The sequence below is a fragment of the Penicillium verrucosum genome, assembly GCF_028828655.1.
Source record: "Penicillium verrucosum strain IBT 35672 chromosome Unknown utg000001l_segment0_segment0, whole genome shotgun sequence".
Taxonomy (NCBI): Eukaryota; Fungi; Ascomycota; class Eurotiomycetes; order Eurotiales; family Aspergillaceae; genus Penicillium; species Penicillium verrucosum.
In genome coordinates this window covers 2,644,988-2,671,236 of record NW_026643210.1, presented here as the reverse complement: position 1 = coordinate 2,671,236, position 26,249 = coordinate 2,644,988, and the positions used below count along the sequence as shown (strand labels likewise).

Genomic DNA, 26,249 nt, shown 5'->3' with positions numbered 1-26,249 from the left:
GAGATGGGTTAAACTACCTTCCCAGTTAACATACCCCAACTCATCGCCACAAAACCATCCAAATCGCAGAAACCCAGTTGTTTCCACCAAACATCAAACTAACCGTCACTGTCGCTTCAATTCCTCGTCATGGCCCTCCTCTGTTCCATTCGTCAATTGCAATTCGCTCTCTCCACCTTGCCTTCCATTACCATCGCCACTCCCACCGGCCCCCCGTGTCTCCGTAATATTCATATCACTAGTATCAACCGCCTCCCAGATATCATCTTGAAACAAGTACTGCATCAAAGCCTCATCCGTGCGACGGGTCCCATCCGCCATGAGCGTATCGATTCTATGGACCAGATCATACGTAACGAAGATAGCTCCGCCTCTCGACTCTGCCGCCATTGCTTCTAATCTCTGGCGTTCCGCCTCTGTAAGACGACTCGCGTGACCCGGGTTATCGGTATAGATTTCTGTTTGCCTTGCAGTATCTGCGCGAGGTGTATTATCTGGTCGCTGTGTGGACCCGCGTATGGTGATGATAGTAGGTTCAGAGCTTGGTCCTGGAGTGGATGTACTGCTTTCGGCTCTGCTGGTATCCTCCGGGGTTGACATTGTAGATTCTCCTTGGTTTCGGTGGCTTTCTTGATGGGGGTATGGAATTAATTGGAAATGGTGGGTTTCTGTTTTTCCTAGTGCAGATGGAATTGATCGCATGGCTGAGACCGAGATCGTAGAATGACCCGAGAGGTTATACAGCGCACAGCACATAATTTCGTGGCTGTCCACGTGCCTCATGTACTCCAGGACTATGTTGGTATATAACATGTTTCTGTACTACCTGAGATTATAGTATGTATAATCCGGGTGGATTCTGAGGTTATGATCCTCTGCCAGACTGGAAACTTTACAATAAAGATATCTAACACTGGGGAATAGTATGAAGGCTCTTTGGTCTCAAAAACATTCGTATATTGTACTGAAATTTGCAACAGACATATCGCCCTTCACAATATCAGTACTGGTGACGTTTATAGGTCTGAAGGCCTGGTAGATGATCCTAAATTGCTTGCTTTCTCTTTTGACGGAAGGTTTCTTGCATCAGGCTATCCCGATGGAAATTCGGTTATGGAATACTTTGCCGCTTGGGCTTTGGGGATCACCTCAGCTAATATATGAGATGGCTGGCTGAGAACCAAGCAGTACTGCACCTGTCAAATGCAACCATGCGATACCGGAACGAAGACTGGTCTATTATGAGTATTGATTTTCTTACAGCTGTCTCACGCTACTCTCAATCTCTATCGAGGCTGGATAAACTGTGCGGATTTATGTTTAAAGGTCTACGCGGTATTAGTAGAGCCTTATATTACTCTTTCATCTACGAGATCATAAAATTGAGCAGTCCAAAAATTCCATTCGTCAAGGTAAAGTAGGAAAAAAGACCAAATTAGGCCTATCGTCTCCTATATGCAAAATGCAGGGAGGAAAGAGAATATAAAGGAAATCCGTGACGCGGTGTTGTTACAATCAGTTCCAATCGAACAATCGACCAAAAAAGAGGATACCCGATCCAAGTTTCACAGACGTTCAGTAACAAGATTCACACCCAGAAGAGAGAAATAGATGTAAGACATCCACAACTATAAGTCCACCATGTGGGGCGAACATTTCAGTGAGCCAGGGCACGGGCGTGCACCTTGCTGTCAGAGACAAGCCACTTCAGGGTGGAGCGGATAGCCTCGAGGAGCTTCTCGGCGCTCAGGGAGCTGAGGTATGAGGAGTAGTCGCCGGAGCCGGAGTCGGAGCTGGCGCCGGAGCTAGCGGCAGCGCCAGCGGTAGAAGTGGTGCTGCCACTGGACTCGGAGTCATCACCATCGGAGACGGGGGTGGTGCTCTGGGCAGACTGGGCGCTGGCGGTGGAAGTGAGGGAGACGCTGTCGGCGGGGGCGCTGGCGGTCTGTGTATCGGGCTCGTCAGTAACCTGAGGAGCAGAAGAAGCAATGGAAGTGGCAGTCTCAGTGGCGCTGGAAGGAGCCTCGACGGACTCGGAACCAGGCTCACTAGAGGTGGAGGTTGAGGCAGCAGACGTGGGAACAGATGAGGGAGTGGGGGTGCCGCTGGGGCTGGAGGTGGGACGGGCAGTGCGGGTGCGGGTGACGTGGCGCGAAGAGGAGCTCTGGATAGGAGAGGCACTCACGGTTGAGGCAGCAGTAGGCGCGGCAGTGGTGGCGGGGGCAGTGGTCTCGGAGCCGGATGAAGAGCCGGAGGCGGCGCCGGTGTACAGAGCGGGACCGGGGATCTTGTAGTCGTCCATCGCGGTGTAGATGCTGACCTTGATGCCGGGGTCGGCGGCCTTGTAGAGGGCTGTGCCGAGGACGCCCTCAGGAGCGTCCTTGCCGCCGCCGGTGACCTTCAGGTTGAGACACTGGGGGTAGTTCTGGGCACCGTTTGTCTCGCCGGCAGAGTGCAGGCCGATGATCTCGTGACGGAGAACGTAGTTGCCAGCGGCGATGGCGCTGGGGATGGTGACAGTGGCGCTGTTGTTGTTGGCAATGAGCTCGTCAGTTGCCCACTTGCCGGGGACGTTGCTGCCGTCGATCAGACCGGCCTCGGCGATCTTGAAGAACTTGAGGGTGGCCTTGTCGGCCTTGGAGCAGTCGCCATTGCAGTTGGCCATGTAGGTGATGACCGGGCCGTGGTGGCTCTCGGGCCACTCGGTCCACTGCAGCTCGACCTTACCACCGGCCTTGACCTCAGCGGAGATCGCACCAGGGGTGGCCTCCTTGTGGCAAATAATGTCGGGGCTATCGTAGCTGCTGCCGTCGACGAAGCCGAGGTCAGTGGCCTTCTCAGCCCATCCAATGTTCTCGGGCACCTCCGACATGTAGCTGTAGCTGTTCACCTGGTAGCCACCGTGGTAAGTGCCATCAACAACAGCACCGGACACGTAACCGTGACCAGCGACCATGGCGGCCGAGCTAAGCAGGAGACCAGTAATCTTGGAGATAGACATCTTGAAGGAGTTGGATAAAAACGCACAGCGTTTTATTTGGAAATCGAAGTATCAAAGGTGATCGAGAAAAAATGAATGAAAAGGGGACTTCAGTCAATGAAGTCGAACCCAAAAAAGAGAATGAATGGCACTAGACCTTGAAATGAATGGAATGCAAAGGATAGATGGGAAATATCAAGTGGCCCGGATGTCAGGCCTTTATATATGTACGTTCCTCGCCGGCATCATTCCCAATTTCGACAAAAGCGGCAGTACTCCGTTGCCAAGAAACACATATCACAGCAGCCATCACCCAAGTTCGACGGAGGTTTCTAGCATAGGACAAGGATTCCACTCTGTGAGTGCAGCCATAGGTGGATAATAATGAGCGACCGAGACATCTGCATCTAGGAGGTGACAGATAGATGAAGCATGTAGTTTCCAAAGCGCTAGATGTTCCCAAGGCTGCACTAGTGCACAACCGTAATTAACCTATGCTCCATCAGGGTCAATAAGGGCGGAAGGGGTTTGACGGTGTCTCATATTTTCTAGTTAGGGCTTGTCGATCGTGGGCGGTTGTCTGTGACAGTCCGAGTTTCAACCCCTTAAAAGTGACAACATCTCCGCTCTTCCAACTTTTTTAACCAAGTTTTTTGTTCTGTTTCGGGGAAATCTCATTAAATTCCGAAGCTTCAGGGAACTTTGGAGAATGTGATATCCCACAATGCCTTCTGGCAGGTCGTCTAGTATCTACCACTATCTTGTATGTTGCATGCTGAAATAGGTATGTTGAAAAATAATGTACATAGCCAACTTCAACAGCTTGTTTTTTTTTTTTTTTTTTAATTCAACCGGCTTTGCACAATGTTCCAGGCTTTCACACGGTCATTTTTTACCCCTTCGAACGCCAGGGGTCGTTACTCCATAACGCCTCTGCGCTTAGAGAAATTCTGAAACACTCCATCCACCTAGTTATATGTCCGTCTCCTGCATGATAAGGCCTAGCTGTCCACAAAAATCACCAACTCTCCGTGTTCAGTGCTTCTGTCAGACCTAGATTACAATATAAATTGCAAAGGCGCCAAAACTACAAGGAAGTCGTGAAGTTGTTCAAGTCACATGAAAATCACGTTATTCCAGAGTTGACGTTTCTCACCGGACCATCCTTTTCTCAGTTAGATTGATTGGAATTTTGATCTTATTGGCCTCAGCAGACATTTCTCAGGTTAATTGAACCTTGAGCCTGGTAATTAGCCGGAAGTTTCGATGTAAGTCTAGATCAATACTAGCCAGTTTCAGCTATGTGATTGCCCGCAAGGAACTAGATTCCCATATATGAAGGTCCGTTCATTTCCAGGGCAGATATCTGTGGCTGATAAAATCCTTATAAACAGTCAGCCAGTTCCACAGTGTATACTTAAAGAAGACGGACTATCCACTGTGCATGGAGGCTCTAGTTCGTGGCAAGCTCACCAACACTGAAGTGTTGATGGGATCAAGTTGTGAATACCACGTATTTTTTGTATGTCAACTACATGCAAAAGGCACATATGCATAACATACGCCATCGATTTTTCTCAACTTTCAAACTAGCACTGGAGGTGAATGAAAAGACCAACGAGGTTATGATGTTTCTAGTTCATGTAGAAGTGTAAGAGCACCTTAAATAACTAGTTAGCACCACATATATATAGTATACAACAATTTCTTAAAACCGCTTCAAGTAGACTCGATAATTCTTACCAGGATTGATAGTAAATAATTGCGATTTCATTTGAAATATATATATCTTCCTATATTTTCTATATTTTTGAGGTTACGTCTATGTACCTTTTGTATGCAGTTGCTATACAAAAGATACATTACAATTTGCTAGTAGTGTTCCCCACCAACACAGGATTATATATAACTAGTTAACCAACTACCTAGGTAGTTAGTTATGTTGTATACCATGTTGGGAGGTGTTCGCAGCACAGCATCCTGCATTGATGTCTTGATACGGCATCGCAGTAAGCAACACACCTACAACAGATAGCTAAGCCTGCACGCCATCAAATCGTGTTACACCAACAATAGCGAGAGTAGCACACAGCCGATAAGCGGGGTGCCACAATCTCCTTTCGCGAGGCATGATGACCCGAAGTGTCTGTGTGCGTTTTGCACAGGCCTCTGTACGTTATTCTCTTATGAATGTATAGAGTACAACATACGAAGTAATTTTTCGTCATTCCAAGTATTCAGCCTTGAAGGTCCGTCCGGCCCTACTATTTAGTACCATGTAGGAAGAATTCGGTGTCACAAAGCAAGAGGAGGTTGGTCATACAAAGTCTTCCAAAGCTTCCAAGGACTACTCTGCAGAACAGATCTCAAACCCAATACTCAGACCCTTTCCCGCTTGTCAAACGGAAGAAGTAGGATCAATAACAAATCAGAGCGATGGAAGATATGAAGGTGGTGTATTGGTCACCGCTTTGTGAGGCCTGAGGTATCTATTTTGAATCACAAATATCTCTTAGGGCTATGATTTTGGGATATGAACATTTCTATAAAAAAAGGCGTGTAATTATTTTCAAACCAAATCAAATCAAATCAAATCACTTAAATAAATTCAATATTTCAGTCATTCAACACTATATAATAAATAAACTTAGTGAAGTAAAGTTGTTGATTACGTTTGTTGAGGTTCTGCCGGCCTGGATCGGCACTCACAGTTTTCCCGCTCCCCTTTCCTCCAGGATAATCCGCAAGGCAACGACTCCCAACACCTTCAAATCTCACCTTTCTCAGGGCCATGGTATCGGAGACTGGTCCTGGTTTAAACCGTGACAAGACTTGATTGTCATACTTTTGGATCCCTATCTCTGAGATTCTCTCTCGACACGCGACCGAGTCGTCATATTCCTGTTGTGAAGGTGGCTGTTGACGGTTGAGATCGACTGCGACTTGCAAGAACCAAGAACTGGGGGAAAAAAAGAACGAAGCATGGTATCAGCGCAGGCACCCTTTTCGCCTTCTTTTTCCGCCCTGGATCCTATCATCATGGACGACGACATGGACTTTTTGGACCCCACACAACTCGAGATGTCAACTGAAAATGCTGGGGGAGACTTTGACGATCTATTCGCTCGATCCACAACGTCCCGTCCGAATGGTGCCTCGGGGCCTTCGAAACCATACCAAGACCAAAACCTCCTGAGGCAGCCGACTCTTGCCGCGGACTCGCCAGCCGAATCGCCAGATGACTCGGGTCGCAGTTCTTCCTCCGAATCGCCACGGAACCACCTGCGACAAACATCGGTCGCTTCGACAAACTCCGCAGCGCATAGTGAGAATCCATTAGCTTCTACTAGTTACCCGTCGGAGGACTGGATGCGCCCGGAATTATCGTCAGTTAAGGAGGAGTCGCCGTTCAATATTGATCCTTCGTTTCCTATGGATGGTGGGTTCTCCATGGATCCTGATCTGGAGGTCAGCAATAAGGCAATGGACGCAGCCTTTGATTTTGAAAGTGCAGCGAGTAGCCCTAGTCCATTGAAGACGGACAATGGGTCACTCCCGAGACCCCCAAAGCGATCGAAATCCCAGCTCTGGAGTCCTTCGAGCAATCACGCTAGGCTGACATCGATCGATGCTGTGCCTTCGGTGAGTCATTCGAACAGCTTCATTGTTTTCCGCACAATGCTAACAAATCATAGGTTCATGCCCCCGGGTCTCCATTCTTCGCTTTTGGACTCAACGGTCAATCGCCATACTCAACCACAATGCATCAAGATATGGACAGAGCGGCTCCGCAATGGGACGGGCAGTCTCCTTCGTCGCTTCTAGAAGAAAGCTTCGGAGGCATCAACATGAATCGCCAGTCCCCTCTTCACGCCTCACTATCACCCGCCATGAACTTCGGCTCACCCGCACCATACCAATTCCCTATCAACTTCGCTTCCTCCCCGGCCCAACCTCAAGTGAATACGCACTCTCTACAACCTGTTCTCACTGTGCATCCAACTTCCCTTAAATCCCGCGTTGAGACTCAAATTCCGATCCGATTAACTCTCTCCCCGCTACCTACCGGTGTCAAGAAACTCCGTCTTCCCGCCCACACTATCTCGAAACTCAAATTTCTTGCTCCTCCTGCCACCGAACCTACCAGCGATACCCTTCAATTGTATACAAGTCTGGTATGTACAAGCGCCATGCAAGACAGAGAAAAGATCAAGCGGGCATTTGCACGAACAAGGGGTGATCACTATCAAGCAACTTCGGATGACGAACGTCCATTAGACGGAGGTGATGTGAAAATCTGCAGCGGGTGTATACAGCGAGAACGGAAACGAGCGTCACGGAAGAAGCAAAGGAAGCCCGAGGAGGATGAATTGTTCCAAAAGGATGAAGAGAAGCGTGTCATCGTCTTCAACACCAGCGAGATCAAGGAATGGACCGAACCAGCAAAGAACTCCAGCAGTGGCTACGGCGATAGATTATCAGTTCCACCAGGATCAATGCAAGTGGAATTGCCGATGCGGATTGCATGCTATTGCCGACACCAAAATGAGAAGCTCGGGTTCCAGGTTATATTCACTGTGAAGGATCACTTGGACAACGTGGTTGCGCAGGCTATCACAAATTCGATTATGATAACGGACGACCACAAGACGCAGGCTCCATCGGCGCCTGCACCGACTGGCCCTTCGCCATCCCTCGCAGACGGGACACAAGTACCGGGAGTTGGAGTGTTTCCCTCTGGCCAAAATCCCGAGAACGGGCAAAGTTCTCTCGGTGCACCTCATTCGCCAACTGATCTGCAGGGTCTTCAACAAAGGTTCAATTCACAATATCAGCTCACGCCCAGTTCATTTGCGGCACCGGGCTCAACGAATGGAGCGCATGCACCTCAATCTTCCAGGAGCCTGTCTCGAGGAACATCCCCATCGGATTTCCAAGGGCCACAAAGCAAACGACGCAAACACAGCAGCTCTGGAAGGCTTCCATCGGAACTCACGATGACACGACTCGAGACACCTCAGTCATCGGCAGCGGCCATGAACAATGCTGCACAACTTGCGGCTGCTCGTGGATTCGCTTCACCAAGTGAACGGCCATTCGTAAACCCGTCCGCCATGTCAGCTCAATATGGAAATGGTCCGCCCACTCCAAACCAGAACAATGATAACAACCCATTCTTCAACCCAACTCCCGCCCAGCGACAAAGTTTGGATAGTCTGGCCGGGGGAGCAGTGGCGTCGACGCCCAACTCTACCCATCCCAGTCGCCCGGGGACACCAGGTGGCTCGAATCGCAACGGCTTCCATGATTCAAATATTCCCATGGGACTTGGCGCGAATTCATCAAGCCAGGTTTGGCCTCCCCTCAACACTACCCCCAATCGATTGCCATCAGTGATTCACAAGTTGGTGCCTGCCGAGGGTTCCATCACAGGAGGTACTGAGGTTACGTTGTTGGGCAGCGGATTTTATCCTGGCATGGAGGTGGTTTTTGGTGATACCTTGGCTACTACAACCACCTTCTGGGGTGACAAGTGCCTCAACTGCTTGACCCCTCCCGCTCTTCAACCAGGATTGGTATCTGTGGTATTCAAACATGAACACCCAACTTTTGGCCAAGTCCAGCAGTCTCAACCCCTCATGCCCAAACAACAACTGTTCTTCCGCTATGTGGATGACCGTGAGCTTCAAATGTATCGCTTGGCACTGAACATTCTTGGTCAGAAATTGGGCAGCCAAGCGGATGCGTTCCACACAGCGCAACAGATCATGGGAAGCGATCCAAACGCATTCTTCAACATGCAGGCAGACATGCAAGGTAACTCCTCTGGGGGTCAGCAACGCCAAGTACCGGGTCTTGAAAACCAAGGCAAACTCGGCGATCTCGACTCCAAGATGCTGACCTACTTGGAATTCATCGACTTGGATAACAGTCCCCGGCCACCGCGGTATAACTCTCGCAGCACGACCGGCCAGAGTCTTCTTCACTTTGCGGCATCGTTGGGACTGACGAGATTTGTTGCGGGTCTTTTGGCTCGAGGTGCAAACCCCGATGTACAAGACAACACGGGCAATGCACCAATGCATCTGGCCGCACTCAATGGCCATGCTCACATTGTCCACCGCTTGCGTCTGACGGGCGCCAATCCCAACACTCGTAGTGTACGAGGTTTCACTGCTGCAGACTTAGCAACAACACTTCCCGCGCACCAAGCTGCATTGCTTCCGTCTCGGCACTACCGGTCCCGCAGTGTTGGGTCCCTCACATCACGCCGCCGGCAAAGCAGCTCAGCCTCGCTCAGCTCGATGTGGGAAGTGTCTTCGGCCTCTGGATCTCTTGGTCATGCTGTTGATGACTCAGAGGATATGGACTCGGAAGAGGAAACTACCGACGACTCCGACTCGGAGCCTCTTCAATTCAGCTCTTCTCGTCGGTCTAGTATGCACCAAGATGTCAGTCCGCCAATTATGGACAATAGCGAACCAACCGTCGCACCCGGAGATGCTCAAGGCTTTGCCCCGCCAGCACCTCTTGTCGCGTGGCGTGACCACCTGGCTCTTCAAATCAATCAATTCCAGCAGAGCGTGGCTAATGCCTTCCCCAACCTCCCGGCTCTCCCTCCGATGCCTCCGATGCCCGCAATGCCCGCGATACCCGCGATGCCCGCCCTCCAAGACTACCAAGGGCAAGGAATGATGCGTCGCATAACCAACCTCGTCCCTCACCGACCTGCTGCTCGAGATGGCTGGTGGGATTACCTGAAGGGCACCTCCGCGCCCAATCCCAACCAACCACCTTCATACGATGAGCTATTCCCACACCCTGACGCCACCGACGAGTCCGACATGAAGAAATCCAGTCTGCTCCGTGCCGCAACAGAGGCAGCTATCGACCAACACTTCGAGGCCCAGAGCAGTGCTGCTGCGGCCGCCGCTTCGGCTTCGGCTTCAGCTTCATCTTCCCTCGCTCAAGTCGAGAAAGACGATATCAAAGACATCACAATCGGGCGCAACGTCATCTCGCGCGAGCAACAAAAGCATCTCCGAGAGCAACAGGCTCGACGAATGAAAGGTCTAGGCAGCGACCGAAACCTCTACTTCATCTGGGTAAGTAAACAACCATGCCCATCGGCTTCTTTTCTTCTTCAGTCTAGTTCACAGCTAACACCATTCCTACAGATTCCTCTTCTTATTCTCGTTATTTGCGCCTGGGGTCGGAACTACGCCCCCGGGATTTGGCAAGGCGTCACGGACAGCTTTGAATTTGTGAAAGCTCGCTATACACAGCCGGCTGTGGAACTGGGCATTTAGGGTATTTTCCTTTCCTTCTTTTCTCTTTTCATTTCTTTTTTTCTCTGGTCATATTTTCTACGGTGTTCTTCCTGAGCGAGTGAAGCTTCCCTATTATACGACGGACTAACTGTCGGGGTTTTTGTCTTTTTTTTTTCTTCTTATTTGTGTGCATAATGACGCGGCATGACTGTCTAAGTAGAATCCGCATGATCGAGTTTTACTGTCCTTCCATATAACTTTCTGACTTGAACCTTATGACCTGTTGCTATTGCAGTTACATTTTTTTATCACTCAGGTATGCAGTGCTATACCTCATGGTCCACATCCAAATAGAATTCTTGAAATATCTGCTTTCTTCATTTGGGGATACCATGCATGTAATGTACTAAACTACTACCAAGGACTTATACCTCTTGCAAAACTCCTCGACAGCTTCAACAAACGCATCGAGAGCCGTGGTAGACATAGCGATGTTCAACATACCCCGATAGCACCAATTAACTAGGGTGTTTCAGCGCGTGTGATTGGCAGTATAGAAAGGCGGTGTATGCCAATACCTACAGGGCTGTCATCTCATTATGTCTTCAGGACCCCTTCCCTACAATCTCCTAAGCATCATGCAGCGTTCTTCTTTGTTTTCTGTCGTTCCCAAATTCAGAATACCACGCCACGCTTTGCTCCCTGGATAATTCCACCATCAAGACTCCTATCACCCCCTCTGGTGTCGATAGATACTCGCCTGAAATGGCTGGCGTTGGACCTCTCCCTGATGACACGGCAGACTTCGGCGACTATGTGAAAAATTGGGACGAGGAGACTGACCTCGAAGAACTTGTTGAACCTTGGTATAAGTATGACATCAAGGAAACTCGAGATGTCTTCTATCCCGTTTGTCTTGGAGAAGTACTTGTTACAACCTGCCCCTGGACTAGCGAGTTACAAACTAGGCCAAAAGACCATTATATCTGAGCATTACGCTCAGATAGACCAGGCTCCGATATATATAGTGCATGACATGACAAATACGAAGTGGTATCACCGCAACTTTAGGACCACTACCTGAGGAGTGGAAGGGCCTTTATCCCGAAGCGCTTGATTCATGGTATGATCAGTATCAGACACCTGATCAAATATTCACCTTTCTATCAACAATTGCGCGCTACCGCCCCGATGCTGATCTAGTTGAGAAACAGCATGTGATCTCGATTATGTCTAAAGTGTTTACCTACAATGCAGCGGAACGTCTGACCGCAACACAGCTTCTGCGGGACCCTTCATTCAGGGCTATTATGGACAAATATGGTTGTTGATATTCCATTCTTCGCTCCTGTGCTGCAATATTGTTTCTTTCTTGATTGGTCTAGGGATTCTTTTGTCTTTTCGTTTCCCTCGGGGGATAAGTCATTTTCAGTTTCAGAAATGCGAATGCTAGCTTTTTCGGTTATGGAGTATGCACCGGAAGGTATGTAACAATTTTTGATTTCTCTTTTAGGGCACCTTTTACTATAGAACCGTCAAGCATATATGTTGTATGAGCGGGGAGGAGAAATCCCGAGGTCTGATGCGTGTTCTGGATTGTCCGTTCAATAGTTTATCAAGTCCGCTGCTATCCCGTAACATATAATACTATCTCAATGGAGCAAGTCTAAGCATTTGATCTCTGATGTCCTTCAAGAATGAGTCAAAAGAGAGGGGTATATTACTAGTGAATCCCTTATGATTTCCACTAATTTATCACAGAGACAGAGAGTTATAGATGGAACATGTATACACCGGAGAGTGATTTACAAAGAACCCTAGTATATTAATATAGCATCGATTTTATATCGAGGGACTGTGAATAATATAACTAGATGCATCTATTTTGCCGTCTTCGTATCTATCGTTCGCCGTAAAGGGGCCCACGCAGTCCATTCTACAATCATGAAAAATAAGAAATGATCGCCCCTTTTTTGAACAAAATCACATCTTTAACAACATCAACCCCAATTAAGGAGGCGTTTCCCCTTTGGCTTGGGGATAGGCGAACCATGTCAACCTCTCCCAACATCCTAAAAATTCTCTTTCTCTATGCTGCCCAATGCCTGATACCCGCAACTCTCCTAATCGCAACTCCAAAACAATCTACTCTTCGGTATCTGTCAATTCCATGCTCTATCTTCATTGTATATCGAGCTATACCGGTGGCCACAGCGTTAGGCCCAGGATTCGTATGGTGTGAATGCGGTCGCTTATTCATAACCATCGCCTTCCAATGCCTAAATTTGCTACACATCAACCCCAAGGATAGCAATGATTTGCCCTCTGGGGGTAGCCAGGGCTTTGTGGCTCGAATTTATGCAGCGACTCGGTTTTTTACTGACCCTCGTGGGATCAACACTCCCTGGCAAATAAAAAACGCCCCTCCACAGCCAGCATATTATAAACGACGTAATATGAGCACACCTCCTCCTGGTCGCTTTTTGGTGCGCCAAACAGCCATTGTTGTTTGGCAATATCTAGCTCTGGATGTCTTTGCTACTCTTGCATTGCAACAGGCATTGGAGCAAGAGAAAAGTGGGATGTTGCCGCTAGTGCCTCAATGGGATATATCAACCGAACAGTGGATTGAACGTATCATCTCAAACATTATGGCGGGATTTGTGGTGAGCCGAATTCTCATAGATTTCCACCATCGTGTCTTCTCGATCATCCTTGTGGGACTTGGACTCGACTCGCCTGAAAATTGTCCTCCATTGTACGGAAGAGCGCTAGATGCCGATACAGTACGGGGCTTCTGGGGGTAAGTTTATTCACGGCAAGTTATATGGAGATGGAGTATTGTACTGACATCGGTCTCGTAGAAAATTCTGGCACCAGTTGCTGCAAAACCCCCTGACCTCTGTCAGCGCTTTCATCACTCAATACATATTGGGTCTAACGCCAAAGTCCTTCGTGCAGAGGTACATGAATGTTTTTGTTGTTTTCTTCTGTTCGGGCGGGTTGCATCTCGTCCTCGACATTGTGCAGGGAATCCCATCACAGGAATCCGGCGCCATGTTATTCTTCGTCACGGCCCCTCTAGGCCTCATGATCGAAGACACCATAAAAATGGTTTGGAAATATTTGTCGAAGTCTAATGGACAAAGCCAAAAACTTCCTAAACCTCTGTGGCAAAGGGCTCTTGGCCTAACGTGGTCTATGGTATGGCTAGGTGTCACCTCAACTGGGTTCTTCTATCCACAGGTGGTGAGGCCAGAAAATCAAGCCCTGGTTCCTTTTTCTTTGGCAGGTCAGATTGGACTGCCTATACAGGCAGGCATTGTTTTGGTTGGTGGTGTTGTGCTAGCAAAGGTGTTTGAGGTTGAGGTGTGAGGTGTGAGGTCATTGGGTATAGGTCCGGGGTCACTGTTAAGATAGATTTTTAAATATAGTACAGTAAGTACAACATATATGTATTTAGATACATATAACCTCTAAATAAATATGTATATATGTATATAGTTATGTATATTTGTCTGAATATATAAAACTAAGAGAGTAGACCCCCAAATCCTAAAAGCAGCGAGGGATATGCACTAAAATGGAAAAGAACGAGGCCGTGCGTAGCCACTGTTGACAGCATGTCTCCCTTCACCCCGCGACTTTTCCCCTTAATTTCCAGGCGCATGAAAGATCCTATGCACCTTGGATTCTGAGATGTCCTGAAGTCAATTGGCTACTTCCCGTATTGCGCCCGGGAAATCATGGACCCTTCACAGGCTTCGAGCAATGTAACAGGTACGACCAATGTGATCAAGATGAATGAAGCTTGCGCTGACCATAAAACACAGTGGAATACACAGATCCTTCGGGCTTGTTTCCGCTCATACAGCCCGTAATTGAATCAAAGCTCCCCCTAAAAAATCTCCACTGGAAATCGCCAACCCGCCCCGTGCGGTCAATCGAGTCGCTCCGCATCGGCTTCACACCTGCGCAAGAATCAAACGAACGCAAATCATCGAGCGATACTGTTAATGGCCCGGTTGCCCATCGCAGGCACCAAATACCCGGTCTACGTCAGACCCCATACCTGAAAGTCTACCTCCTCCGATGCGACGACAACGAAACCTACAAGGCCACGGCCCGACGGAACCTTCGCGAATGGATCAAGGCCAACGCGCCTTCCCAAAGCTCGCAATCCGCAACTACTAGTCAGGAAAAGCACGATGCGTTCGAGTGGCTTATCCTACATGTGGTACCGGACGGTGATGCTGCGGACAAGGCGGCCACACCCACCTCCAAATGGGGCCGTGGTTCAACTTCAGTGCTGGAAAAGGCGAAGGCCGACTTCAACGGGTCGTCCAAATCTGCTGTGGACCGTGTGGCCCAATTGCGTCTTCCGAAGCAGGGGACCAAGTCCCCTGAATTGGCAGAGCAATTGGAGGATCTGATTGATAAAATGAAGAACGGGATTCTAGCCTCGTTTGATTTGCGTGTGGCTCAATATGAGGATGACATAAAGGAGAAAGACTCTCAGCGCAGTTTGCCTGGCTGGAACTTCTGCACGTTCTTCATCCTTAAGGAAGGTCTTGCTAGGGGGTTCGAAAATGTGGGCCTTTTCGAAGATGCGCTGGCTGGATATGATGAGCTAGCCGTTGGATTGGATGCGGCCATTCGAGAGCAGCTCGATGGGAGTGGCGACCAACACAGTGGTGCACTCTCGGTCACTAGTAAAAACTGGGCTGAGATGGCTAAAAAGGCATTGGAGATTGGAGCTTCCGACGACAGCGACAGCGATGACGCGGCTCTCTTTTCGGAGCTTCAGCCCGGGGATTTCCCGTTTAACGCCAACAAGATGTCCTACCGGGAAATGATCCTGGGAAGCGATATCTCTATCTTCGATTTCCGCACATACATCTTCTCTCGTCAACTCACTCTACTACTCCGAGCCGCGAGAGCTCCATCACTGGCTGGTAGCGAACCTGTGACAGACGGCAAGTCGGCGAAATCAGGCAAGAAGCCTGAAAACCTCATTCTACTAGCTGAGATTTGCGCAAGAGCAACAGAATTTATCGGTTTAGCTGCGCGTACCCTCCGCTATGATCTCGAATGCGGTCTGGCAAAGGTCGTTCATGATGACAAGACAGATATTATCAACAATCTAGTCTCCTCATGGGCATTTTCAGCAGCTTTCCAGATCCTGAGTCAGACCTCTACTCCGACCCTCATGCTCCCCGAATCCTCTCTTCATGCGGTTGCACGATCGAGTGAAGCCGCTGCTGCCACTATGGCAGATTCCCGTGCCGATGTGCCCCGCCGCTCTAGTTCCCTCATAGGCTCATCTGGTGCCCGACCTCCCCGGCCAGTGACCCAGGATATCTCTGATAGTGTGGCCTTGATGCAGCGGCGATCCACTATGGAACACCCTAAGGCCGTGCCTATTCCCACTCAGAAGACCGGTTCTGAACAGCTATCATCCGGTAGGGCGGAGTTGCTTCTTCTAGCTCGGCGGTCCCTCGAGGAGATTGCTAGCAGACGGGGCTGGACTGAGAATTGGAACAATCTTGGTCTTCTCTTTGATGATCGCCATCGTTCTGGGGAAAGTGACCTGTCGGAGATCTCGTTAGACGGCGATGGCACTGAAGACTCACAGGCACCTAAGAAGAAGAAGGAATCGTCGCTTGTAGGCATCGAACTTTCTGGGCTCAAGGCCGCATTAAAGTCAAAAGACGCCTTCTTGTTTCTCTATGAAGACCTCACAGACCGTTTGATTCGCCATCATATGGCAGCCAATCGTGTCAACTCTGTCGAACAGGCCCTGGCTGAAATCGCTATTTTACGATACCGCCGGAAAGACTACGAGTCTGCTGCTTCCTATTTCCATCGGATGGCTCCCTTCTACGGCTCTAAGTACTGGATTGTTTTGGAAGGAAGCATGTTGGAACTCCACGCACGGTGCTTAAAGGAACTCAAACGGAACGAGGATTACGTTCGGATGATGATACGATTGCTTTCCAAATTTGCTACATATGCGCAGGCGCAATTGTCAGTCAGGCAAAAGTCCGTCGCTGCCTCGATTCCTTCTGCTGAACAGGAAATGTTAGAAGGACATGTCCGCGATTTGTTTGAAGCGTCTAGTGCTCTTCAAAAGGATACCCCTGCTTCCTTGACAGACTTCTTTGCCGAATTCCGCGTCGACCCAGCCATTCGTCTGTACGACAATAAGGATGGATTTCAGATACAATTGTCTTTGCGATTCCTTCTGGGCCAGCAGATTGAGATTAGCAATCTCAAAATTCGGCTGGTCAGCGCTAACAGCGCTCACAATTCTGAGCACTGGATCGAGAGCTCAGCCAAGTTCGTGGTGAAATCATCGTCAACACTGATTTTGATTGACTCCTCGGTAAGTACTCGTAGGATAACTTTCGCTACCAATACCTAACCTTTATGCAGACCACACTTCAAGGCAAGTACTTGATTGACAGACTCGAGATGAGGGCTGGCAACCTTGTCTTTAACTTCAATGGCGGACTTGACTCCACCCTTCCAGTTGGCTTCCGGGAAACCGAAGACTCTGAGGAAACCGACAACCAGCCTTACATATATTGCTATCCTCCGGCCGAGGCCCTGCAGGTGAAGATCGTGTCACCGCATCTTATCAACCTCCAGGCCATGCGGACGCTGGAGCTGGAACTTGACAGCGGACGAAATGATATCAAAAGTGGTACGATCCGTGTCCGGCCAGCTACTGCAGGCCTGCGGCTTCGCCTTGCAGAAACAGAGGTCGTGGATGGCAAGATTGAGGTGGATGCCAGCCACGATTCGGGCATCATCGAATTCGCGCACTTGCCGGCGCGGTCATTCGTTCGACTACGTATCCCCTACACTTTGGAAGAGGCGTTTTCGACCCTCTCGGCGCGAGCAGAGATCGGATATGAGACTGAGCAAGGCCGATTCGCTTCCTCGGCATCATTCAATGTTGTTTCAACGCTACCTATATCGGTAAACGTGCAGGACATTTTCAAGGATGAACTCCTATTCTCGCGTTTCACCATCAGTCCGGCCATGTTGATCCCGCTTCGTATCATGAGCTGCAGTCTACCCAGCTCAGACATTTACGACGTGCAATCTAGCATCACCGGCCCCGTCGCCCTTGATGTTTTCCCCAAGCAGCCCGCATCCCTTCTTTACAAAATTCGCCATAATGAAGGCAACGCAGCTGCATCAACGCCGCGGAGTCTACAACTCAGTGTTGACTTCACATGTGTCGACGATGAGTGTCTCGATGCAGTCGAAAAGCAATTCGCTGCTTCCATTGGCTCGAGTCCATTCCGTCAGTACGCATCGCTGCTCACATCTCACATTGTGAGCAGTTTCCGCGCGCAGCTGTCCACGACTGACATGGAAGCCATTGGACTCATTCGAGAGGTAAACATGCTGCCCTATCAGACTGTGCGGTGGGACGATCTGCTCGGAGCTTTAAAAGCACCAGGCGAGGATGTGCGACAGTGGCTCCAAGAGTGGCACAAGGTAAGTACTAACTGGAGTGTTTCCAGCCAGCTATTTTACTCACATATGAAACAGAACAACTCCACCATCTCCCTTCCCGCACAACCTACTATCCCAACCCGTCGGATCATCATCCCCGTTGACGTCCCCGAGATCCAAGTCGTGCACACAGCCGACCTCCAGCTCCAGCTCAAACCCACCACCGACCCAGGGCCATCTACTCACGCCGCCGTAGGTCAGATGATCACCGCCGAGCTTTGTCTCCGCCACACGCGACGCTGGTGTTCTCCAGCGACCCGCGAAAACGCCGACCAACCCCTCGAATGCTCCTACGAGATTCACGCCAATCCAGACCAGTGGCAAATAGGTGGCCGCCGTCGGGGCAACTTCCTCGCCCGCGACGGCGAATCCACCTGCTTCACTGTCCTGTTACTCCCCCAGAAACCGGGCCATCTCCTTCTTCCGGGTCTTGAAATCCGTACCTTCCTCCCATCGACACCTCAGCTCCCGACATCGGCTCCTGGAGCTGATTCCGCTGGTTCCCTGGCGCCGACTCGTCGCTCGATCCCTTGTGAGGTTGACTACCGTAACCATGGCGAGACGGTTCTTGTTCTCCCTGATTTGAAGAAGACTACTGTTAGTCTTAGTGCCGCTGGCGGTAATCACGCTGCTGGTGGGGGATCTTGGTTGGTTGATTCGGAGCGGCGGACGCAAGAGGTTGGTTGATTTGATAGATCTGTGTTGGATGGATGATTGTATGTATAATGAGTCATATATAGGCTCGCTGAGGGTACTTGTTTGTATGTAGTTCTACGAATCATGAATCCTTTATTCTTTTGTGAACCCCTTCAATTGTACTCCTTTGTGTGTAGATTGCTGTATAGAGCTTGGGGATCGACATCGGGAATGCAGTCAAACTCCGTTAAAATCGACCCCACCTTTCTGCGAACCTCGGTCCCTTTGGAAGAGTATTGCACTCTACATAACCCGGAATGCCGAGACGTTCACCAGTTCAGAAGACTCTTCGCAACTCAAGGGATTTGCTGTCCCTCGATTTCAATGGGGTTTGACTGTACAGGGATTGAGTGGCTTCGGCTGGGGCTCCCGCTGGCACTTGGCCCGATACAGACTAGTAGGCACTAACTAGTATGGATTAGCTCCATCTCTTAGCTGAACTCGATATTTCTTCGAGGTCGCTTATCGCACCCCCACATATGTTCTTTTGGGGCCTTCTTTTGTAAGGTTGAATAACTGAGATGATTTCAAATAATCCATAGAGAAGTTCCATCTCTAATAAATCCAGTACTACCTAGGTACCCTGGAATTGAAAAATCCAAGATCGGCGCCGAGGTCCCACGATCAGATCTTATCTAAGGTGGCAAGGTGTCCACGGGTGATAAGGGGCCAGGGGAACTAAAGAATTAAACATCTGAAAGTAAAAATTAACGTTTGTGTATTTTTCAAAAAGGGGGAGTGGGGCCCCAACAAAACCCCAAAGGGTCCCAACAAGCGGGTAGAGGCATTTTTATACTACGGTATTTTTATTTTTATTTTTATTTTTTATATTTTCAATGTGTTTACTATGTATACCACTTCATAAAATAATGTATTATAATTTGTAGATCATTCTGTACTCTCTTAACTTCCATCTTAAGTCAAGTCAAGACAAAATATGTGAATACAGTGAACAAAATATTATGTTGAGGCCCGTACCAACACCGAACTACATCCGGAAAAGCCAAGAAGAAAGCCCGAAAGACAAAAAGTGGATCACATGTCCCTTGCGCATTCCACTGCCGAGCCATCTCCAGCTCTCGGGTTTTTCCATGTTGATGGTTGTACAGAAAGAGATGATCATATATCCCTGGGGGGAGGGGGAGGGGTCTGCGTATGTTGTACTCCGTACGGAGTATCCAATTGCGCAAACATACACCAAAAAGCAAAATGAATTTGCCACACGATCTTACAATTTGGATTCAGAGGGAGATTTCCAGACAATCCATGGCTGTATGCGCTATACCAGTACTCCGTACACCATTTACAATATACGAACGAAAATGATCCGCCGAGGTAAATTGATTCCTTCGATCTATCCACATGCAGCTAGGAACGCCTTCACCGTATTCTCAGCATGTGAAAGTGACAACTATCATCGGAGGGGAACACTCAGATAGCGTCTTGATACATAAGAGTCTAGAATCACATCATCAGACCGCTGGCACTATAACATGTAATTTGTAAAAAAAGCGTTGGGGAAAACGGGATTAGCCGGTGGAAAGGCGGTGGCTAGTATGAAGAATGGAAGTATGGAGTACTCTCCTTGCAACAGATATTGTACCAATAAGATAGGCATATACAACATTGTAATATATCCATGGATAGAATGAGAGAAAAGATCAGCCCTATTCTGACTTATTGTAGACAGTTCATGCGAAATTTCAGCTGGAATTCAGCTGTCGAAGGCGAAAGGAGGTGGATCTCGAAATTTGTAATTTTCAAAACACCATACGGTTGGATTAGACTATGGGGGATGATAGTGGCGGTATGCAAATTACTCATGAGGTCCCATGGGATTGTTTTCTGTTTTTCTTCTGTTTTTCAATTTCAATTTTTTCAATTTCAGTTTCAATTTTCCTTTTGGTTTTTTTTTTTTTGGTTTTCTTTTTGAAAGAGGGCTGTTCCTTCTCTTGTCTCTTCTTTCTTTTTGTGCTTTGTGCTTGTCAATTGCCTGCTTTCTCGTTGGCTCTTCTTCAGACCGGGGGGCATCTGCTTCGATCTGCTTCAACTCCAACAAAATCAAAATATTGTAGGTCCTCACTTCATAACTCGGGAGAATCCAAACTAATCCGATCACAGGCTGCTGTTGTTTTGAACCCCTTGTCTTTCGTTTCATTTCAATAGAACAGGGATACTTTGAGAGTATACCCATCGTGACTTCGGAGTTATACACCGTCAGCCTCAACACCCAACATGTCGTCTACCGCAATTCCCAAGCGCGTTGCGCTCAATCGCAACCCCGCGACAGAGTCCTCAGCGACTAGCTCTATCTCGGCATCGCCCTTTGACAGCCCTCGCCAGTCTCCCTCCTCTACCTCCCTTTCCTCCATGGGTTCGGACCACGAGGTCAGCAAGATGCTCGATACCTATGGCAACGAGTTCAAGATCCCGGATTATACGATCAAGCAGATCCGCGACGCTATTCCCGCTCACTGCTTCCACCGTTCCGCCGCCACCAGTTTGTACTATGTCTTCCGTGACCTGGCCATTCTGGGATCCGTCTTCTACCTTTTCCACAATTATCTCACCCCCGAGACTGTCCCCTTCCTGCCGGCCCGCGTGGCCCTCTGGACCCTGTATACCATCGTGCAGGGTCTCGTCGGCACCGGCTTGTGGGTTTTGGCCCACGAGTGTGGTCACCAGGCCTTCTCCCCCTCCAAGGTCCTGAACGACTCTGTTGGCTGGGTCTGCCACTCTCTCCTGCTCGTCCCTTACTTTTCCTGGAAGATCTCCCACGGCAAGCACCACAAGGCAACCGGTAATCTGGCCCGCGACATGGTCTTCGTACCCAAGACCCGTGATCAGTACGCCACCCGCGTTGGCAAGGCCCTCCACGAGCTCGGCGAGCTGTGCGAGGAGACTCCCATCCTGACAGCCGCCAACCTTCTGGCCCAGCAGCTCTTCGGCTGGCCTATGTACCTTCTCAACAATGTCACCGGTCACAACAACCACTCCAAGCAGCCCGAGGGCCGCGGTGTGGGCAAGCAAAACGGCTGGTTCGGCGGTGTCAACCACTTCAATCCCTCCAGCCCTCTCTACGAGGCCAAGGACGCCAAGCTGATTGTCCTGAGTGACCTTGGTCTTCTCGCCACCGGCACCGCCCTGTACTTCATCGGCACCAACTTCGGCTGGTTGAACCTGCTCGTCTGGTACGGTCTCCCGTACCTGTGGGTGAACCACTGGCTCGGTAAGTTTTCAGACGAAAGAAATATCACTTTTTTTTGGTCCATTTCGCTAACATACTCCACGCAGTCGCCATTACCTTCCTTCAGCACACCGACCCTACCCTCCCTCACTACCAGCCCGAAGTGTGGAACTTCGCCCGCGGTGCTGCCGCCACGATTGACCGCGATTTCGGCTTTGTTGGCCGCCACATCTTCCACGGTATCATCGAGACCCACGTGCTGCACCACTACGTCAGCAACATCCCCTTCTACAACGCCGACGAGGCCAGCGATGCCATCAGGGGCGTCATGGGCAACCACTACCGCACCGATGCTCACACCGGCTGGACTGGTTTCTTCAAGGCCATGTGGACTGCTGCCCGTGTCTGCCAGTGGGTTGAGCCCACTGAGGGTGCCACTGGTGAGAGCCAGGGAGTTATGTTCTACCGTAACACCAACGGCATCGGTATTCCTCCTTCCAAGATGGTCGCCAAGGCTCAATAGATGTTGAGCCCTTGGGTGCTTGTTTCGGTTTGGTTCTGATCAACGTTTTTTTTCCCCCTCTTGCATTGTTCTGATTTGATTCGAGCTTTGTTGTCTTATGTTGTATACTTTGCCTGGATATACACAAGGTTAACACGATTTTTTTCTTGAGAGATTGGGTGGAAGTCATAGACCAAATTTGATGCTTGTCTTTTTCTCGTCTTGACGCTCAAGCTTTCTTCTCATGGCTGTCGTTGTCTTACATTTTCACATTGCATCTCTTTACCTTAGATCCCTGGATATATTATCTTCTTTCTTCGAGTGTTTGAGCATGTCAGAAGGATGTTAGGGGAAAGAAAAAAGGAGCCTGATGAAAAGGGGAGAAAGAGATGGTCCCGGTTAATTTAGAGACATGTCCATATATATGATTGTGGTTAATTTGAAGCGTGTTCTTCCTGTTCCTCTCTCTCCTCCTTGCCTTCTTACAAGCATATAAAGTCTGGAGCCACTGATTGATACGTATTACGGTCATCTTGGAGCGATATTCCAATTTGAATCCAGCTCGTAAACATCTCCGGTGAAGTCAAGAGAAATGTAATAGACAAGACAGGCAAGACAGACGACGTAACTGGTTGAATTTATACAGCCAGGCCCCCTAGCACAGGATAATCACATACATATAAAAAGGATTGTAGAACACACACCTCAGCTTGAGACCTTCCAAGCATCAGGGCACCTCATGCTTAGCACTTACCACGAGACATCTATTATTTAGAATATTTGGCTGTTTACTTGGATGCTCATATTATACAATAATAGTTAATAGAGAAGAATCTCAAAATCGCTGTTGGGTATATCCATAATCCTGACACTGTTCTAGTCTGAAACGAACACATGCCAACATAGTACATCAAACTAGACAAGACTTTCTGGTAGACAAGACTGAAGTCGGTTAGATATGACATCAAACAAATCATTCACCATGACTCGTACATCTCAAACCACCCTTCCAAATTTCAAACTCTACCTCGCCACTTCGTCTACTTGATTGGCCCTTTCGTGGTGTATCCTTCGGGCCAGCCGTCCACGGCGCGAAGACAAGTTTCATGGTCCTCCGAGTAATGGATTCCGAGCCCAAAGCAGGTTGCTGGTTCTGCAAGTCAGAGACTCGGTTCTTAGAATAAGGTGCAGACATCGCTATCGAGTCCGGATCTCGATATGCGTCTGCATTTCCTCCATTCTGGAACTGTGCTGCTTCCTGTGTGGACGCCGGATATAAATTATTCGCCATTGAAACAGCCGTAGCATGTAACTCTTCCTTTTTCAGCGCAATTCGACAGGCGATCTGCGTTGTCCAGACGAATCCCAGCGCTGGGTTCTTCAGAGATCCATTCTCGGGGTACGCGCCGTCCCCCCAGCCGGAGTAGAAGCGCTCCTGGTGAGCCACGTTCAACATGCTGCGTACTCGAGGGGCGATCAGGTACGAGCCGTCGAAGTTTTTATCGTTTGGTGCGTGGTATGGGGAGGAGGAGATTGCAGGGGAAGACGATGGTGGCTGCTGGCTATTTCTAGTGGCTAACTGTTCAGTTCGGGATTTTGGGAAGGGGGAGACAGGGCCGGATCCATGATCTGCTGTTTGGCTGGACATGGACGGAACCCCTGTCCGTGGGGTTGGCTCGTTGCTTTTTATAGATTCGAAACGGTCGGAAACTTGGTTTGCGAGTACGATGGCGATATCTTCCTTTACGGCGAGGTTGCGCAGTAGATGGCCCAGTTTCGCGAGCTGGGATGATCGTTTGGTGAGGGCTTGGATGCTGTTTGATGTGTGTTCAGCGCGGTAATTGGATGTTATTGAATCGATGATGACCAGGCCGATGTCATAACGTTCGATTGCGACGGGGAGATGGAAATTCAAGATATGATCTTGTGTCTCCAGATCCATGGCGTTGATGGACAGGATATCCTGTAGCGAGGGCGTCTGCTCGGGGGGAAGTATTGAGAGGACAGGATGATATTCTAGGAGCTGTGAGAGTCGCGGCGTAGACAGCGGATGCTCTGTCGATATGTATATGGCACGCCGTCGTAGCCCCTGTGGTTTGGGTAGCTGGACGGCTAGACAGAGGCTTAGAAGGAACTGGGTCTTGCCGCTTCCACTGGACATCGATCCACATGTCAGATTGACCTTCCTGTCCGGCTGATAAGACTCGAATGAAGATAAACACCTGTGACGTACCTCTCGCCCGTAACTTCTGTGACATACCCGGTTGGAATTCCGCCCCCCAGCAGTGCATCCATCGCGGGGTCAAGAGTGCTGATAGTGTTCCATTGTGACGCGCGCTTCGTCAAGCTGATCGTTCTGCTCACCACATCGGGATTTATACTAGAGCTGGGTCCATCACTGGTTCCTATGTTCGTCTGTGGCTTATCGAAGCCAACATCGGTGTGCAATGCCTCGACAATGGAGGAGGAGAGCCGGCGAACATCTGCGGGAGGTACACGGGCACGTTTCGCGATCTCGAGGGAATCGAGTGTGATCACATCAACAGTGGTGACTTTCGCTCGCTCAAGGGGAGGAAGAATGTGTGCAAAGGGTTTTGTTATAAAGCCAGGTAGAACTAATAGAAGATCCATAGGAAAGGCAGTCCTTATGGGAGTTGATGTTTCGACTCTCGATTGTTCATGGTTTCTGAACCAATCACAATAGATAAAAGATAATATTCCATGATTGGCCGATTCGAACCATCGACGTGGATCCTTTACACGTGACCTCTATATCGCGTAGGACCAATCACAACCAACCATAACAGTATAAAAATACCCACACCATATAACCTCCAAAAATGATCCGAAAGGGAAAAAAAAAATAGGTAGCTGCTCTTTGATTGAGACATGTCATCCTTAGTGCAGGGGCCATGCTAATCTTCTCTGTATATTTTCATTTGACCATATGCCCCGAAGGGCCAAAAGATATCCTTAAAGTTCATTATAACCCCACTTTTGGGCACAATCATACCGCCTATTTTATATACAACAGCAATGACATGGAACTCTACCGCTGCCCCATCAAAATGGGACTCTGTTTATATTGCTCTTAAGAAGGTTTTAAGGGTTACTATCTAGCTTACAGTTTACTGTGAGTTGAATGTTGCGAGCATTTATTGACGGTGGGATAAATGCTTCCAGAAGTCAACTAGAAAGTGTACACATGTAGGAACCAGGGATCTTGCGAGCAATATTAACACACAGCTTGGTTTTGTTTAAGTGCTTTAGAACATCAACAGGGCTGATCTATATAGTATTACATCCTTCTCTTCCTGATCCTGCGAGGTTTGAAGAGGAGTGAGCGAACACAAGCCTCAGTGCCTCACACTGCAAAAACATAGAAGCGAGATAGAGAGAGGCAAACTAGAGGAACAGATAGTTCTCTGAGGAGGCATATATTCATGGCTCTATAAATAGTGCGTATTACCTAGTAAAACTAACCAACCCGGTTAATTTACGCCTTAATGTCTTGGTGCCAGCCTCAAACTACCGCGTATATATATCGGAGTTCCTAGTTCGGAAATTTATAAAAGCTCAATAGCGCCCAAGTATAAGGAACTAGCCCGTACTCTATCCGGAGTGAAAATACAAAAGATCTTATAGATAAAAGTGTGCTATTTAAATATACGCCCCTAATGTTGGTTAGTTCATTAGACACAAACTCCGCATGATTCAATAATATGTCCTCTATGACAACTAAACTGTTACCTTGCGTATTATATATAACTAGAGTAGACCACGTCAGAACACACTTTTCACTAGGACAAGGTGTATTATTCGGGAACCTGATTGTACAATCACCTGGGCAGCTTGTACAAAGTACAAAGCCGGTACCTTTGGTATTCCGCATCGGGCAGGTGGATAAGATGTGGCTTGAAAATTGGTTGAACTCTGCCGACACCGTGCCGAATGAGGATTTGAGAATTCAAAACAATTATTGCAAGTTTTGATTAATCATTCTATTCACTTCATTAGTTCGCCTTTTTCAGTCAGATCTTGATCGAGTCCTTTGTTGTATACATTGTTGTGGACTGAAGGCGA

At 48.8% G+C, this 26,249-nt stretch overlaps 7 protein-coding genes across 7 annotated transcripts; 4 read left to right on the top strand and 3 right to left on the bottom strand.

Moving 5' to 3' along the window:
- Positions 1–105: 105 nt before the first annotated feature.
- On the bottom strand, positions 106–600 carry N7516_000983 (uncharacterized protein; the record flags this gene model as incomplete). The annotated part of the gene is made up of 1 exon (XM_057213705.1): positions 106–600. The coding sequence occupies one exon, from the start codon at positions 598–600 to the stop codon at positions 106–108; it is 495 nt and encodes a 164-aa protein (XP_057075588.1).
- Positions 601–1,657: 1,057 nt separating this feature from the next.
- N7516_000982 (AA9 family lytic polysaccharide monooxygenase) lies at positions 1,658–3,001 on the bottom strand (the record flags this gene model as incomplete). The annotated part of the gene is made up of 1 exon (XM_057213704.1): positions 1,658–3,001. The coding sequence occupies one exon, from the start codon at positions 2,999–3,001 to the stop codon at positions 1,658–1,660; it is 1,344 nt and encodes a 447-aa protein (XP_057075587.1).
- A 3,018-nt stretch (positions 3,002–6,019) lies between these two features.
- On the top strand, positions 6,020–10,290 carry N7516_000981 (putative membrane-tethered transcription factor (SPT23); the record flags this gene model as incomplete). The annotated part of the gene is made up of 3 exons (XM_057213703.1): positions 6,020–6,622; positions 6,676–10,086; positions 10,159–10,290. 3 exons carry the CDS (start codon positions 6,020–6,022, stop codon positions 10,288–10,290), a joined length of 4,146 nt encoding a protein of 1,381 aa, XP_057075586.1.
- Positions 10,291–12,707: 2,417 nt separating this feature from the next.
- On the top strand, positions 12,708–13,626 carry N7516_000980 (wax synthase family protein; the record flags this gene model as incomplete). Its single annotated transcript, XM_057213702.1, has 2 exons — positions 12,708–13,054; positions 13,116–13,626. The coding sequence occupies 2 exons, from the start codon at positions 12,708–12,710 to the stop codon at positions 13,624–13,626; spliced, it is 858 nt and encodes a 285-aa protein (XP_057075585.1).
- Positions 13,627–13,997: 371 nt separating this feature from the next.
- N7516_000979 (putative TMEM1 family protein) lies at positions 13,998–18,468 on the top strand (the record flags this gene model as incomplete). Its single annotated transcript, XM_057213701.1, has 4 exons — positions 13,998–14,031; positions 14,085–16,636; positions 16,687–17,763; positions 17,818–18,468. The coding sequence occupies 4 exons, from the start codon at positions 13,998–14,000 to the stop codon at positions 18,466–18,468; spliced, it is 4,314 nt and encodes a 1,437-aa protein (XP_057075584.1).
- A 2,244-nt stretch (positions 18,469–20,712) lies between these two features.
- On the top strand, positions 20,713–22,187 carry N7516_000978 (oleate delta-12 desaturase odeA; the record flags this gene model as incomplete). Its single annotated transcript, XM_057213700.1, has 2 exons — positions 20,713–21,706; positions 21,772–22,187. The coding sequence occupies 2 exons, from the start codon at positions 20,713–20,715 to the stop codon at positions 22,185–22,187; spliced, it is 1,410 nt and encodes a 469-aa protein (XP_057075583.1).
- Positions 22,188–23,139: 952 nt separating this feature from the next.
- Positions 23,140–24,797, bottom strand: N7516_000977 (putative DNA repair protein (Rad57); the record flags this gene model as incomplete). Its single annotated transcript, XM_057213699.1, has 2 exons — positions 23,140–24,352; positions 24,400–24,797. 2 exons carry the CDS (start codon positions 24,795–24,797, stop codon positions 23,140–23,142), a joined length of 1,611 nt encoding a protein of 536 aa, XP_057075582.1.
- Between the last annotated feature and the right edge of the window lie 1,452 nt (positions 24,798–26,249).